This window comes from Lissotriton helveticus, chromosome 9, assembly GCF_964261635.1.
Source record: "Lissotriton helveticus chromosome 9, aLisHel1.1, whole genome shotgun sequence".
NCBI lineage: Eukaryota > Metazoa > Chordata > Amphibia > Caudata > Salamandridae > Lissotriton > Lissotriton helveticus.
In genome coordinates, this window is record NC_136070.1 from 1,265,626,131 (window position 1) to 1,265,643,037 (window position 16,907).

The 16,907-nt window shown below is 43.2% G+C and overlaps 1 protein-coding gene across 11 annotated transcripts in view; it reads right to left on the reverse strand.

Moving 5' to 3' along the window:
- USP19 (ubiquitin specific peptidase 19) overlaps nucleotides 1-16,907 on the reverse strand; it is a 377,062-nt gene that overhangs the window by 285,003 nt on the left and 75,152 nt on the right. For 7 of the 11 annotated variants that reach the window (XM_078661825.1, XM_078661824.1, XM_078661822.1 and 4 more), the window contains exons 5-6: nucleotides 13,729-14,226; nucleotides 7,141-7,507 (exon numbers count right to left, since the gene is read on the reverse strand). In XM_078661825.1, the coding sequence (XP_078517951.1) occupies nucleotides 7,141-7,507; nucleotides 13,729-14,226 (865 nt within the window). The remainder of the gene's footprint in view (nucleotides 1-7,140; nucleotides 7,508-13,728; nucleotides 14,227-16,907) is intronic. The other 4 variants (XM_078661823.1, XM_078661821.1, XM_078661816.1 and 1 more) reach the window with 1 other exon arrangement.

A 16,907-nucleotide genomic window follows, 5' to 3' on the forward strand; every position in this document is an offset into this window, starting at 1 on the left:
CACTACTCACTACTCTGCACTCACTACTCACTACTCAGCACTCACTACTCACTACTCTGCACTCACTACTCTGCACTCACTACTCTGCACTCACTACTCTGCACTCACTACTCTGCACTCACTACTCTGCACTCACTACTCTGCACTCACTACTCTGCACTCACTACTCTGCACTCACTACTCTGCACTCACTACTCTGCACTCACTACTCTGCACTCACTACTCTGCACTCACTACTCTGCACTCACTACTCTGCACTCACTACTCTGCACTCACTACTCTGCACTCACTACTCTGCACTCACTACTCTGCACTCACTACTCTGCACTCACTACTCTGCACTCACTACTCTGCACTCACTACTCTGCACTCACTACTCACTACTCACTACTCACTACTCACTACTCACTACTCTACACTCTGCACTCACTACTCTGCACTCACTACTCTGCACTCACTACTCTGCACTCACTACTCTGCACTCACTACTCTGCACTCACTACTCTGCACTCACTACTCTGCACTCACTACCCACTACTCTGCACTCACTACTCACTACTCTGCACTCACTACTCACTACTCTGCACTCACTACTCACTACTCTGCACTCACTACTCACTACTCTGCACTCACTACTCACTACTCTGCACTCACTACTCTGCACTCACTACTCTGCACTCACTACTCTGCACTCACTACTCTGCACTCACTACTCTGCACTCACTACTCTGCACTCACTACTCTGCACTCACTACTCTGCACTCACTACTCTGCACTCACTACTCTGCACTCACTACTCTGCACTCACTACTCTGCACTCACTACTCTGCACTCACTACTCTGCACTCACTACTCTGCACTCACTACTCTGCACTCACTACTCTGCACTCACTACTCTGCACTCACTACTCTGCACTCACTACTCTGCACTCACTACTCTGCACTCACTACTCACTACTCACTACTCACTACTCACTACTCACTACTCACTACTCACTACTCACTACTCTACACTCTGCACTCACTACTCTGCACTCACTACTCTGCACTCACTACTCTGCACTCACTACTCTGCACTCACTACTCACTACTCTGCACTCACTACTCACTACTCTGCACTCACTACTCACTACTCTGCACTCACTACTCACTACTCTGCACTCACTACTCACTACTCTGCACTCACTACTCACTACTCTGCACTCACTACTCACTACTCTGCACTCACTACTCACTACTCTGCACTCACTACTCACTACTCTGCACTCACTACTCTGCACTCACTACTCACTACTCTGCACTCACTACTCTGCACTCACTACTCTGCACTCACTACTCTGCACTCACTACTCTGCACTCACTACTCTGCACTCACTACTCTGCACTCACTACTCTGCACTCACTACTCTGCACTCACTACTCTGCACTCACTACTCTGCACTCACTACTCTGCACTCACTACTCTGCACTCACTACTCTGCACTCACTACTCTGCACTCACTACTCTGCACTCACTACTCTGCACTCACTACTCTGCACTCACTACTCTGCACTCACTACTCTGCACTCACTACTCTGCACTCACTACTCTGCACTCACTACTCTGCACTCACTACTCTGCACTCACTACTCTGCACTCACTACTCTGCACTCACTACTCTGCACTCACTACTCTGCACTCACTACTCTGCACTCACTACTCTGCACTCACTACTCTGCACTCACTACTCTGCACTCACTACTCTGCACTCACTACTCTGCACTCACTACTCTGCACTCACTACTCACTACTCTGCACTCACTACTCACTACTCTGCACTCACTACTCACTACTCTGCACTCACTACTCACTACTCTGCACTCACTTGAGTCTTGAGTGGAATTTAGTGCACCAGGAAGTGCAAACGGGATTCTTGTGTGTCGATGGCTGTGTGATTCACTTTTTCATAATAAGCAGTTTTTTCGCAGCGCGATGAGAACAGCTGGGGGTTTGCCATTTAGTTTACAAAAACTCCTTTGCCAAAGTTAAGAAGTCGCCGATCTCTTCAATCAAGATTGCAGATATCCATGGCATTGCAGATAAAAAAAAGTAGACTGAGTGGTTAAAACACATAACTGTTGAATTGGAGAAGATGGTATTTGTCATAAGTGGAATAAGTCATCGCTCACTCTATTCTCTGCACTTCATAACAAGTAGAAGTGGAGAAATACGTGTTCTTTACAAAAGATGTGATTATGTGGAAAGAAAATCAATGTATTCGTCGATTATTTATTATTTGAAAGGCTAAGGATCGGCTGTGATTTATTATTAATTACTGTTCATTAAAATTTCCCATTGGCTATGTATGTTCTACACATGGTTTCACCTTCCATATTTCAGGAACACAAAAGGTTTCTTGGAATTGGAACAAGATCGGGTTACTGGTGTTATAAAGTCAACAGAGTGCGGGAGGTTTGCACTGGTGCTTTAAAAAAAAATTGCATAAGTTTCTTCATTTTGGAGCACGATGCCTTTGTTAATTCTATTTTTAAACAATAATACATTTGCTTACATATACACCTGTCCCTTTAGTCTAACTAAATATAATCTCTGATACCAATATGCCCGTGGTTATTATATATGTTTAAAGCCGCATTGCGTGTTGCTTGTCGGTCCATTAAACCAGCACGGCACTCCACTCTCTGCAATGGCCATGGCTGCGCTCGACAAACTTTTAAAATCAACTGTTTTACCATTTTAAAAAAAAAGTAATATTACTGCCAGTTTGGTCGTGATTGGGAAAACAAAAGCCGGTGCGCCCCCGACCCGCAGCAAGCGGCGTGACGTGAGTCTGATAAATACACTGCAAAACACATTCTCCTTTTCAGCAAGTAAAAATATGTGATAAAATATGTGTTTAGCTCCATAATGCTGACGGGTGCACTATTAACAAACAAGCTTTCCCTTTTGCAGTAAGTAAAACATTTATGATAAAAAATGTGTTTAGTACGAGGATACAAACCGAGCCGACACCGGCCCAGCAGACAGACGAGCTGCATGCGAAACCTATCGTGGGGCGGGACTGACAAAACGAAACCTATCGTGGGGCGGGACTTCCGTTTTGTGAAGCCCGCGCCCACGGACTGCCTGGAGGAGCACCGAGGGAGAGCCCCGCGGTCGGAGGCTGCACAAGTCCGGAGGGCCTTTGACCGGTGAGCGGGGCGGGGGGGGGGGGGGCGGGGGGGGGGGGGGAGAGAGAATGCCTGTATGTCTGCGTGTCCGGAGGGCCTTTGACCGGTGAGCGGGGCGGGGGGGGGGGGGGGGAGAGAATGCCTGTATGTCTGCGTGTGTGTGTGCGACGGCGGAGGCGACGGTGACGGCGGGGGAGGGGGGGGCCTCGGTGCACTTGTGTGTGTGCGTATGTGTCAGGGGGGGAGTCTCTGTATGTATGTATGTATGTATGTATGTGCGTGCATGGGCGCTTGTGTGTGTGTATGCGCATGCGTGTGTGGTGCTTGAGCTTCCCAGGAGACAGCGCCTGGCCACAGCGCGCGTTCCCGTTTCAAATCGGCTCCAGGGATGCGCGCGCCCCAAACTGTCTCCTGGGAAGCACACTCCCTAACATAAGATCTCGGCGGAGACGCGCTTCCGCGCGTCTTTAGCCGAGACCTAAAAAAAGGGGGAGACAATGAAAAACGTCTCAGACAGCTTGAATCCAAGTACATTGTGCTTCTGAACAGTAAGACCCCGGGAGGTCTGAACATGGGGGAAGATCTTCATAATTTTTTGTAATGAGACTCTTGAATAATCCACTGGATTGGTCTGATAATAGCAATCTTGACATTTCTGTACCCCCTTCAGACAGTAAAGGCAGCTTCCTTCCTTAACACCAGTGGCTACGCAGCAGCTCCGATTCACAGTGTCTTTTGCAATGAAATATATCATTTAAACTAACCTTGACACTTTCAGGCAGATCAGAGTTGATAATCTTTTTAAAGAAAGGTATGTACTTACCATTCATTCACTAATTCACAATATTGTGATTCACGAACTCTGCACTTATGTTTAGGGTTCTCATTGATGTTAATGAGTCCCTATCATTGCACCGATCACTTTAGAGCACCGTTTTGGATATACGTTAACACACACACTTTGCAATTTTGCCTGGATTAGCAAGAATACATAAGAGGACACTATTTTTGAGCATTTGCGCTCAGGATTGTATTGATGCCTTCATCAGGCAGTTGTCTGAATGAATTGTTATTAGGATATCACACTAATCATAGTACAAGTGCATAGGTTTATAACGCTTTTTTACGTGCATGGCTATATTAATCGGATGACAAAGTTGACTATAAGGTGTAAAACTCGATATTTGCTTAAGGGGTTTACAAATAATGTGGCTAGATTTGTAATGTTGCTCTGATGCGCATTATGCTCATGTCAAATCAATGGTATTTGTACAGGTTACGATATATGCCTCATTGCACCCTATCCAGCCTAAACCCTACAGTAAGGACTTATTTCACCTTTTTCATTCGAATAGGTTGTCGGACACAAGCATTGCATGTCCGATTCTTTAACACGCACGTATATGTATGAAATTTGAACATGTATTGGTTGTTTTAAAATGAAGTAATGCACATTGCACTTTTTCATTTGAGTATTAGGCATGTATATATGGTCATAAATGAACTTTGCACATGAAATATTAATGTGGCATGTTCCAATGTTAGAGGTTAAATTTAACATTGTTTTCCACGGCAAATTCATGTTTCAAAATGGCGCCTCCTTTAACATTACCCCAAGGACTATATGTGGTATCACAGTCCTCTGTTCATGTTGATTTGAGGTTAAGGAATGGCGCGCTTTTGTGTGTGAAGATCCTATATCATAGCGGTAGCTCATTCACTCCCCATCAGTGAGCAAGGACATTAAGTCCGAAACACGTCTGATGGCTTGTACCACGATGAAATAAAAACTTTGGAATTTGAAGACTGACTCTGGCGTATTTTTGCAGTCTGCATACCTGTCAGTGCAGCGAAGCACATCGAAGACAAGTTGGATGTTTATATATATACCCATACACATATACACACACACACATAGAAAAATCCCATTTTTAAAGTATTCATGGAAGTGCAAAAAAGGATTATCCTACCTACAGTACTCCATATGCCTAGGAAGGATTTCAACGTTGTTCTAACAGGCATTAAGGGTCTGCATTCTAGTTCACTACAGGCATCAACATGGAAAGTGGCTTTTCTGGTTGCAATCACATCCTTTCAAACTCCAAGTACTGTATGTGGAAGAATCTGTCATTCAAGTTCATAAAGACAAGGTGGTCTTACGCACACATGCACAATTCATTCCAAAGGTTACAACACCTTTTCATCTTGACCAAATCACTGAACGCCCAATATTTTTCCAAAACACTAAGTAGGGTAGAAAGGGCCCTTTACTCGTTAGATGTCAAGCAAGCACACGTACTACATACACAAAACCAAATCTTTATGCATAACGAAACAGTTGTGTCTTTTGTTCATACACATCTTTGCTTATCCATTTCTAAAGTGGGCACAGCAAAATGGATTTGTGGTACCTTCAGATTTGCTAAGCATTTGCAGATAACACACTGCCCCTCCAAAAACATAAAGATGCAAAAAAGGAAGCGTTCGGACTTTCTTTTGTGACATTTCACTTACGGATATTTGCAGAGCACCAATGTGGTTATCTGATCATATAAAACATGTTGACATTCATGAGAAGAAAGAGGACTAAGTGGACCAAAGAGTTTTAAACATTATTTACTTTTGCTACAAATACTCTCCCATCCAATTCATCCTTAGCTTGTCGCATTGTCGATTAACATGCCAAACCCACCTCCCCATATGGGTGGGAAATAAGTGATTGACAGCGCCTTTACTAAGCATTTCAAGCACTATACATGCAGAAGTAAATAACAATATGTCTTTGACGCAAAAATCTAAACTAATCTAAGGTGAGAGTCTTGAGTCCGGTAATGTGGATTTCAGTTATGTTGTCACGAGCCACTCTAGAAACGGAAACAAACTCTAGAAGTAAACAACTTTTATTATTCCAAACGAAGCACTAGAGGCTGACTGAACATGTTGCAAACACAGAGGAGCTAGGGAGAGAAGAGTTTTACAGTTTTAAGAAGAGGATTGACAGTTTGTATGCAGAAGCTGGGCATAACTGATTAGCAGATTTAATTGTAGAAATTAGCTCTTTGGGTGATGTTATAGTAAAGTGTGAGACAAGTAGAGGGCAATTCAAAGTTTGAGTGATGGTTCTGGACCAGCATGTAATGTTAAAATATCTCAAATGATAGAGGTTTTTGTGGAGACATTGGCTGGTATGCAATGAAAACTGAAGTAATGCATAAGGGTATCACTACATTTAATGAAAAATGTGGTGATTTATAGAGGTGTGAGATTGTTGGGTATCAAAGTTAAGAATGCTGGAGGCAGGGGGGGGTTACAAGGGCCAGGGTCGTAACTACAGTGTCCAGTGCATCAAAGGAATGGTCAAATTTGAGGATAGAGTGATAAATGGCCAAAACACCATCTTTGAATCGGGCAATTACCAAGATCAAGAGGTATTAAAATAATGGGGGAAGCATTCGCTGCTGAAACTGGAGAGGTAGACAATTGTTAGCTTTCAATACATACACTTTCTAAGGTATTTTCCACAATGTGCAAAAATGATGAGTGAGTTTCTAAGTCTTTGCGACTGATCCCGGTCTCAGGGATAGCTGTGAAATATAGTTAAGAACCGTAAGTGCAATTCAAGCATTGCATAGGCACAAATATTGAAAAGTGTTAGGTGTAGAATAAAGAACCATTAACAGTAAACAAAGGGAAGGCATTAGTACTAAAAAAAGGGCTGGATTCGGAGGAGAAACGCGGTGAGAAAAGCGCTCCCTGCCTCTTAGATAAGGACAGGCCCAACTTCTAAAGGTTACGATGGGGAAGAAGTACATTTGAAATAATGAAAATAAATTAACTGAATAAATTCTGCACGTCTGACAACAGAAGGGTATTTTATAAATCCAGTGCTCATTTTTGTTTTAGGAACAGAAATATTGCTGTGCAGAACCATGGCCATCAGCACCACTGTGATAAGAATAACAACATTACCTTCTGTGATGTCATCTGAACAGCTATCCTCCTTCGACTGGTCGCTCTTTTCATCTCTGCTGTCCTGGACACTAGAAGTTCCCTCAGGTGCGGGAAATCTTGGAAACAAACGTTCGCTGTCCCTGGTCTCGTTTGGTGGGCCTGCGGGGCAAGGACCAGGAGGACAGCCATCAGTGAGGGAATCCAAGGCAGCTGGAGCGTCCAGATCGCATTCCACAGTGGCTTCGGTCTCCATTGGTCCTGGCAATACAATTTCTTGCAACTCTACATCATCCAGGGAGGACGACTCAGCAGGGAGAGGGATGGGCATCTCGGAGCGGGGAAGGATCGGCTGTAAAGAAGGCCTTCTCTGTTCCATATCTTCAGCCTTTCACAAACAAATAAAAAAGGGAAACACAGGTACTTTTTAAAGGTTCTTAACATATGACACCACCTGAAAAAATAAGTAATTATCAGCTCCAACAGTGAACTTCTCATTACCCCTTTCTTAGTGCTTTCTACAGTGTCCTTTCGCATCGTGACTTCGCCTCCAATATCCCTAGATTCTGAATTTTCTTTGATCGTTTTACAGCCAACACCTCCTCCCTCACTTTTTACTGTATATTGCATCATTTGAATGTATACAGCATGGTTTTGTCTAACCACTGACACTCATGTCTCCGTGCACAAACCTCCCACAAACGTCCCTTTTTTCTCACATTTTTATTACAACTCCTTCTCGGTCTCCCTGCCTTCCGTTGCTCTCCATAAATCTTTCTAAAATATTATACCTTTGCTTTTTATCAACTCTGCTGCCCTCAATGTTTCTTTTTTTTGTCAACTACAATGGAGACTTACTTGCCAAACAATGTGCTTTAAATATATATATATCCATCACTTCCAAATCTATCTGCAACCTTGCTTCATACTTGCTTTGGCAGTCCATGTCACCGCTTGTTATTCACCATTTCATGTTGTTTGCATCCCCTCTGAAAATATGCTCATCTGTACACCCTTTCGACTGCATTATAACAGTCTGTAAAAATACATCACTTTGCTTTTCTCAAGTTGACATTTTCTATGCCAGTGGTTTCAAAGCTTTTTAGAACCATGACCCAATTGATGTAACAACAAACATTTGCGACCCACCTAACTTTAATGGACATGAGGCAGGCGATACCTTAATCTAACTAAAGCATTCTGTAGAAGCGCACTGTCATTTACAGACAGCACATGTTCCATTGGAATAGCCACTACATTTGCACACAGATACCAATTTTAATAACACTATTCTGCAAACAAACTGATGTGTAGAAAATTGGTTTCAGTGAATATTATTCTTTTGTGCACCAACAAGTAAAGTGCCTTGATTTGTTTTGATCCTATTAATCTTTGTTTCCATCATACCTCAAAAATACAAAAATTGTGCTTACTTTTTGCTTTCCTTTAACTGCTGAATGTGGACAGTTCTTTATAGGTATTTACAAGTTGTTGTGTCTTACAAAAAATTACATCATACCGGCTTTCCATTCACACACCTGTAACCAAGCAAGATTGTCACAGAATTCACGTTACCTTTCTTTCTCGGACTGCAAAGTGAGAGGAGTTTGTAAACATCAATTCCCATGTTAAAAAATAAGCAACAAATCGTCAGAAGCCATAGCCTGACATTTGACATATGTCTTTCAAGCGCAGCATATGTGACAAGGTATTGTTGCAGAATTTAAAGGCATCTTTATTTATATATTGGACTTAAGAGACCAACCAAAAATCAGCATGCGGCCCATTGTTTGGGAAACACTGGCCTATGCGGTTGGTTACAGGGTTTGTATATTTTTTGTAAAAAGTCTTGAAAAATTAATAAAATGATGGGTTATGATCTAGTCTGCAAAGCCTCTACCCATTACAATCAGGAAATGTCTAACTGTAGCCTCCTGAATCAAACATTGTGGGCCTCCCTGAATGCAGAAAATTGTATTTCCTACAACAGGCTCCATTTTGTTAACTTTAGGTTGGGATGTGAAAAGTCCAGCGTAGGACCAGAAATTAGCCAACCATTCATTTTTTTCAGGTTAGACATACAATTACACCCACATTTGCACACATCCCGTCTCTTTTCCTCCATCGTGATAAGTAATACCAGCTCTCTCGGACACCAAATCCCTCAACCAAAATAGTGACTCACGAAAGCTCACCAACTGATGTATTTGTACTCTCCAGATGAAAACATTTCTTACCACTAACAATAGTTCTCCTGCATCGGATTATTAATTGAAGTCAAACACTTAAAGGTCCTGTCCACAGAGAGGCACTTTTACCACAGAAGCTCACTTTACTGTAAAACAATGATCATTTAAAAAGCACGCCCAATTTAATTAGTTTCCACCAATCAGAAACAGCTGATTCAGATTTACAAATATGGATAGTGGAACATAGGTTTTACAAATGTATTTTAAGGGAGAACAGTCAAGAAAATAAACGATCGCCTGAAGGGACGGTACTAGAGTTATAATAGTGAACTGCACCCTTAGGAAATCCAGTAGCTTCGGAACTCCATCACTGACAGTTGTTTTTTTATTTTTCACCAGTCCCTTTGCTGTGTCTTTTAAAAAAAATTCTCTGAGAAATCTGAAATTTGTTTGTGTTCGTTTTGATTCAAGAATGGACACTGTTAAACCTTTTTCAGCAGTACCTCACAGAAATACTTTCAATTTTTGAGACTAACCACTCCTGTGAGATTAAGTACACAGTGCAAGGCTATCATACAATACGGCCTGCCTAATGTACTCACACAACGGTGGAAAGTGGAGTTTGTCGGAACACTGCACTGCCCTTTATTCTTTACCTTTGTCCTTTCAAAGGGATTCACACAAATAATATCAACCTCCTAGTAGCACTTCTTTCTTTTATTGGCTATTTTTAAATGAAAATTCAAAACAGAACTACAAAAACCACTACTCCTGACTGACCACTGACAAATATCGGATCAAATTAATGTGCTGACCACTGTCTCTTCACCTTCCCTGACCAAAATTCTTCATATCACCTGCACATTCACAGCTACCCAACAGAAGAAAAAGGTTACTTACTTGCAAAGGGCTGACAAATACCAAAAGAGTAAGTGGAAGCATTGTTGTCCCAGACAAAACCATCCAACTTTACCGTACAGAATGCTATTTGTTCTCCAGGCTGTCAACTTTAATGTCTCAGATTTTGTTTCATTGTGCTGTATCTCATCGCCCCCATGAGAACTGGAATGAGTACCCAGATAGAGGCAGATGAAGAATCTTCTGCCGCATTGCACCTGAGGAGTGTCTCGAAGAAAGACCATGACATGGGTCACGGGCAGCAGGGCAGCCGAATACTTGGCTGTACTGAGTGTTTGATGAGAAGATATTATTTCTTCTAACAGGCTGTCTTAAAATTCCTCTACAACAACCTCTCGGCAAACTAGCAAAAATGTCATCTAAATGGTTCCGCAGAGCTCTACTGCATTACCCCAGACAAATTAGAATCTCTCAATGACACAGCTTAAGTTGATCAGACTAGGTCTTCACTGCATCCATCTTTTACCTTTCCTTTTTAGTAAACTGAAGGTTGAGCTCGATGTATTGTAACTTTTTCTCACTGTAGACTCCACAAAAAGTTCAGGAGGCAGCATATTCCACAAGAAGAAAAGATCATAATCTGAGAGTCTATATTTCTTCTCTTTACAACATTCCTGTTTTTACATAAGACGTTGATATGGAATGTGTGCATCATGGCTTCCAGCAACATGGGAATCAGAGCACCTAGGGGTCTAGCCTCTGGTTTGGCAAAAATAGGGATATCTAGCACAAAACTTCAATGTTAAGACTTCTGGCTGCTCTGTTTCAGGTCATGAAAAATGACATTGTCACCCACTAGAAGTATTCAATGAGGAGAATTGCAGCATTATAAGTGCTCATGTCTAATAAAGAGGTGTGAGAGATGGATCTGCAAGATCTCTTACATTACTTCTCTCAAGCAGAGAGAGTGCCCTTCCTGCTGCTTCTCCTTCAAAGACAGTCAGCCATCCCACCTTTAGAAAACACCCTGGAGTCGCAAGTTGGATTAGCTGCCAATGTCCTTCAGTGGTTCTCCTCATTCTTTCCAGCAGAAACCAGATTGTTCACATGGGCACCACCAGCCTCAGAAACATCCCCATCCCCTGCCAAGTCACCCAGAGTTTCATTCTGCCCCATGTGATCTTCAACCGCTACATGGAACCTTCTTGGGGCTCTACTCACAGCCAACAGCATCAAAATTCACCAATATGCAAATAATACACAGCTCTACTTTTTTTTTCGCGCAGAGTTCTTTATAGTGCAAACTTGACCCGAAATGGGTATCAGAGCGCTTTACATAGCACCAGTTACGTTACATGAGGACACATTCATTTTTGTTAGGCACGGGGAGATTAAGTGATTTGCCCAGAATCACAGGATGTTTGGTGTTGTTACCGAGACTCGAACCCAGATCCCAAGGTCCGAGGTCGAGCTCCCTAACCGTTAAGTCTTTTTCTTCACTGAAGACATCCAATGCCTCAAACATTGTCTACAAGTCATCCAGACTAGGATGCCCAGCACAAACCTCAAGCTCAATACCGTCAAGATGGAAATCCTGTCATTTGCCAGGAACAGCAAATGAGAAATTGTACAAACCTGGCTCAGTGACATAAACCATGACCGCTTCGAATTCCAAGTTTCACTCAAAGCCGATTCACCCAGGACACTAATTGATGCACTGGTGTGCACTGCATACCCCTCGGTGTCCTTACATAAGCATGTAAGGGCACCAATAGGTCTCCACTGCCCTGGAGTGCACTGCCTACCCCTTGGTGTCCTTACATAAGCATGCAAGGGCACCAATAGGTATCCACTGCACTGGAGTGCACTGCATACCCCTCGGTGTCCTTACATAAGCATGTAAGGGCACCAATAGGTATCCACTGCACTGGAGTGCACTGCATACCCCTCGGTGTCCTTACATAAGCATGTAAGGGCACCAATAGGTATCCACTGCACTGGAGTGCACTGCATACCCCTCGGTGTCCTTACATAAGCATGTAAGGGCACCAATAGGTATCCACTGCACTGGAGTGCAGTGCCTACCCCTCGGTGTCCTTACATAAGCATGTAAGGGCACCAATAGGTATCCACTGCCCTGGAGTGCACTGCCTACCCCTAGGTGTCCTTACATAAGCATGTAAGGGCACCAATAGGTATCCACTGCCCTGGAGTGCACTGCCTACCCCTCGGTGTCCTTACATAAGCATGCAAGGGCACCAATAGGTATCCACTGCACTGGAGTGCACTGCATACCCCTCGGTGTCCTTACATAAGCATGTAAGGGCACCAATAGGTATCCACTGCCCTGGAGTGCACTGCCTACCCCTCGGTGTCCTTACACAAGCATGTAAGGGCACCAATAGGTATCCACTGCACTGGAGTGCACTGCATACCCCTCGGTGTCCTTACATAAGCATGTAAGGGCACCAATAGGTATCCACTGCCCTGGAGTGCACTGCCTACCCCTCGGTGTCCTTACATAAGCATGTAAGGGCACCAATAGGTATCCACTGCACTGGAGCGCACTGCCTACCCCTCGGTGTCCTTACATAGTATTTAAGAGCACCAAGGAGTATGCACTAGAGTGGGTACCCCTCAGTGACCTTACATACTTATGTAAGTGCAACAAGAGGTATGTGCTGTACTGGAATACACTGCATACCCCTCGGTGCCCTTACATACTTATGTAAGGGTACAAGGGGTAAACAATGCACTCCAGATGTTATCACTCAGTTGCCCATCACAAGAGGAGCTATGTCTGGCGAGTCTGGGGTTTCTGTAAGCCTACTTCTTTGCATGAGGGCGCAAACTTCATCTAGCGCTTTATGGCCTAGGAAGCCCATCTCTTGCTGTTTTAGGCCCCTCACTGCTGTTAACATTCTCCTTTGTGGCATCACAAAAGATGAAAATGGGACTCTAAAGAGGAGTGCTTTGCGGGAAGAGTGCATTTTGATATTGCAAGCTGGTTGAGAAGTGCGGATTAATGTTTGTCATTCCCATAAAAATTCGAGACAACTGAACCAAGACAACTACGTAAACCCAGAGAGGCTTTTCTTGACCAACACTTTCTCAATGTACATCATCCGAGTAGAACATGGAGCACGTAGGAGGGAAGAGTGCTCAGCTGAATGACACTTGAATTTTTCGGAAAACTGTTAATATCTGGGAAATTCTTTATGCATCACAGCAGTTTTATCTATTGCTGAAGGATGTTCCTCCTGGTTACTAGACGTGTGTATGTGTGCTTTGCACTGACTGACTGATTCACTGACTGACTGACACACACAAAAATAAGCATGTGAATCTTATCTTTGCTCATCACCTAATGTTAGACATGGTTCTACTACAATAAAAAGGTGATGGAACAAAACTGTCTCCACTAAAATGATTGGCACCAAAATGGACACCTACTTATTACCATTTTTTTGTAAATTCTGAAAACAGAGGTTAAGGCCCACTGCAATTCACGAAAAGACACCAAAAGCAGGAAACCCTCATCGTAAAACATGAAACCACTCACTTCCTCTTTTGAAACCTCTGCTGTTTGACCAGACCGCAATTCCAAGACACTAGAAACACAGCTGGCTATTTCAGGAACCGCTGCTTCTGCTGGAGTGATCCTGTCATTCAGCTGGCCTCCATCTTTTCCACTATGACCGCTGAAGGGCTCCTCCGAGCACATAGGCTTCATGCTACTGGAACCAGGCGCCTCGTCTCTGCTAACCAATGTGGGAAGCAATGACCGCTTCGCAGCCAGACCAGTGGGCATTACTGACTCTGCATTAGTCAGTTGCTGGAGAACAGTGTGTCCCACTGCATCCCCTGCAGCCTCTTTCCGCGCGTGCCCACGTTTGAGGTTCTTATCTTGCTTAGTCCTTCGCGATGAAGTGGCTACTGGAGGTGGTAAAGATCCTAGCTCCTCACTCAGGGCCATGTGTTCGGAAGAGGTTTCCTTTCCATTTTGCTTATGTACATGTCCCTTGATCGGTTGTTTTGAAACTTCCTTTTTCTTTTTCTGCTGGATAAAAAACACAAAAATAGAATTAGAACACACACACACACACACACACCACAGTAACAAATGAATGTCAACCACAAGAAACTTCAGTGGGGTATTTACAACAAAGCTAAAAGAATAACCCAGAAGACTCAAATAAAAAGTATTTCTGTTTTACATTAGTTCACAGTCTGTTATGTTTTATAGATGCTTAAGTTCAGCCTACTATGCAAGTCAGGGAGATAAACTGGAACAGCTGAAAGGTAGTTTTCAAAAGCAAATGGTGGGTTTTCAAAGACAGAGTGGCAACAATGACCTCAATAATATTTAGAAAACACAAATTTTCAGTGGTTGGAGACCACACTAAGGTTATTTAATCAAGTTGTCATAATTGGTCTGGAAATCTGACTCATCATATCACTCCAGCTCAAAGAAAAAAAACTCTGTACCTCAAAGTTGGCTTAGATGTCATTTTACAAACATACCGAATGGACAGTTCATATAATTTACATTTTGATCACTACACGGCGGCGCTGGAAAACTATGGCACAGACATAGCAGACCCAAAAGTCTGTCAAATAAGAACTAGTGAGAGCATCTTTAAGGGCTTAAAAATAAACAACAAAATTATGTAGAGTCAAGCTTCCACCACAGAACAGAGCCCTCTGATCTCCACCTCTGCTAGGCGGCCCCCACAACCCAGAAGTGGTGCATCTGTCACCACTGTCCCGTCTGGGTGGGGTAAGGAGAGGGGTCTGCCACTGACCCAGCAGCCACCACCGCAGGTCTTTTACAGTCTCCTCTAAAATCTGGAAAATCTGGATGTTTACAAATACATTTGCCTGGTGCTATGCCCACTAGGACCTCAGATCTCATTAGCATGTTTGACCAGCAGGAGGAAAGAATGCAGCGGGCCAACAATCTCAGGGTCATCTGCACTGATAACCAGGTCAGAAGCTGAAACATTAGGATCACATAGTAAAATGTATGGACGAGTGAGAGCAGGGTTGTGCACAACAATGTGGCTTTTACGGCACAGCCACATGAGTAGAACAGTGTGTACTTACTAAGACATACATATATACACCCACTGGTTGATGTGCAGTGACCTTGATTATCTTCAGGGGATGCGTGGCTAAAAAGGTGTGAGTGAGTACGTGAGATGACAGCAATCACCTGGTAAATATGTTACCTCCACAGGCTTGCATGCGTTGACCTTCTGGTGAAGCTGCAAGTCATTGATTTTTATGTGTTTTCAATGGTTGGCACCATTTTTCTTTTATCATTTGTCAATCACCACAGGCTAAGCTTAAAATACCAGTAAGGTGAAGATTGATCCGCGAGCCCTGATGAAGTTGCCGCAAATAGATTGGCAACAAAACATGTCAGCCTTTCCAGATTGAAATGGTCAAATACATGCAGTTCTTTTAATCTGAGGGAACTCACGGCACCCAATAAAGGATGTTCGTTTGCAAGTGAGTTACACCTCATTTTTAGCTTGGAAATGCAAATTTCTTTCTTTCTTTACACGACGGGGTCCAGTTGGTACAAAATGACACAAGCACTTACAGTGCATTCTTATACACACCACTTCTTTCTTTTCTTCACATCTTAAAATCTGGACACTTTCCTTTTTTTCTTTATGGTTCTGAAAGTTACCAATGAAGATAGCGTGGACAAACTGGTGAGTACCAACCAGCAGCTCTCTTGGTGATGCTTACGTGAGGTACTTTCTGACCTTTCACATATTTTTCTTGCTATTCACAAGATGAAATGCCGTCTGGTGTTTTGACAAATAATAGAAATTGAACACTCAGATCGGGGGTGAAGGGCAATAATTGTAAAAGCAGCCCGCGAGCAGAGATAGTGTTTAAACTGATCCTGACATCCGTTAATTAATTAATGTCAGTGAATACTCAGGTTCTGTGGATTTACACTCTATTAGCACTCAGCTTGTAGTAAGCGTGAGGCCTGTGTAGCATCCTACTACTTTTGAACTCAGTTATACATGTGTTTGGTAGAGTATTATATAGCCTTATACCTTTTTTTTTTTGGGATGTGTGGTCAAATTCAACCACCGCTACCAGCTAGGAAGTAGTTCCACTTGGGTTAACTGCCCCAGGACAGCACACAAGCTGACCTTGTACTTATTCAGTGTTTCCATTTCTTTTAAAAAAGCTTTGCAGACCTGTATAGAGAAGGTATGTACCATAGGTAGAATCAGTGGCTGCTTACCTTTGAGAGGGTAAGGAACATACCGTTAGAACTGAGGACAGGATTTTGGTGGTGGATTCATGCTGAAGGAGGTAGACAGGCTGGTGCACAGAAGACCTGAAAGCCCAGCAGCAGAACCTGAGATCCAGTCACTCCCTTCTGTGAGGTACTTAACAATGCTAAGCCAGCAGAACAACAGATTATCTGCAACACTGCCAAGGACAACCTGAAGAAGTTGATAATACTGAGCAGAGCAGGCATGAGGCCAGAGAGTGTGGCTTGCTGCAGATCCTTTATCACCAAGATGCTGATAATACACAACTCTACTTTAAAGTTTCCTCAACTTCACACATCCAACACCTCAAACACTACTTGCACATAATCCAGACTTGGATGTCCAGAGTCCACCTCAAGCTCAGCCCAATCAAGACATAATTCCTGTAATTTGCCAAGAACAACAAACACGATGCAGTGCAAACCTGTATCAA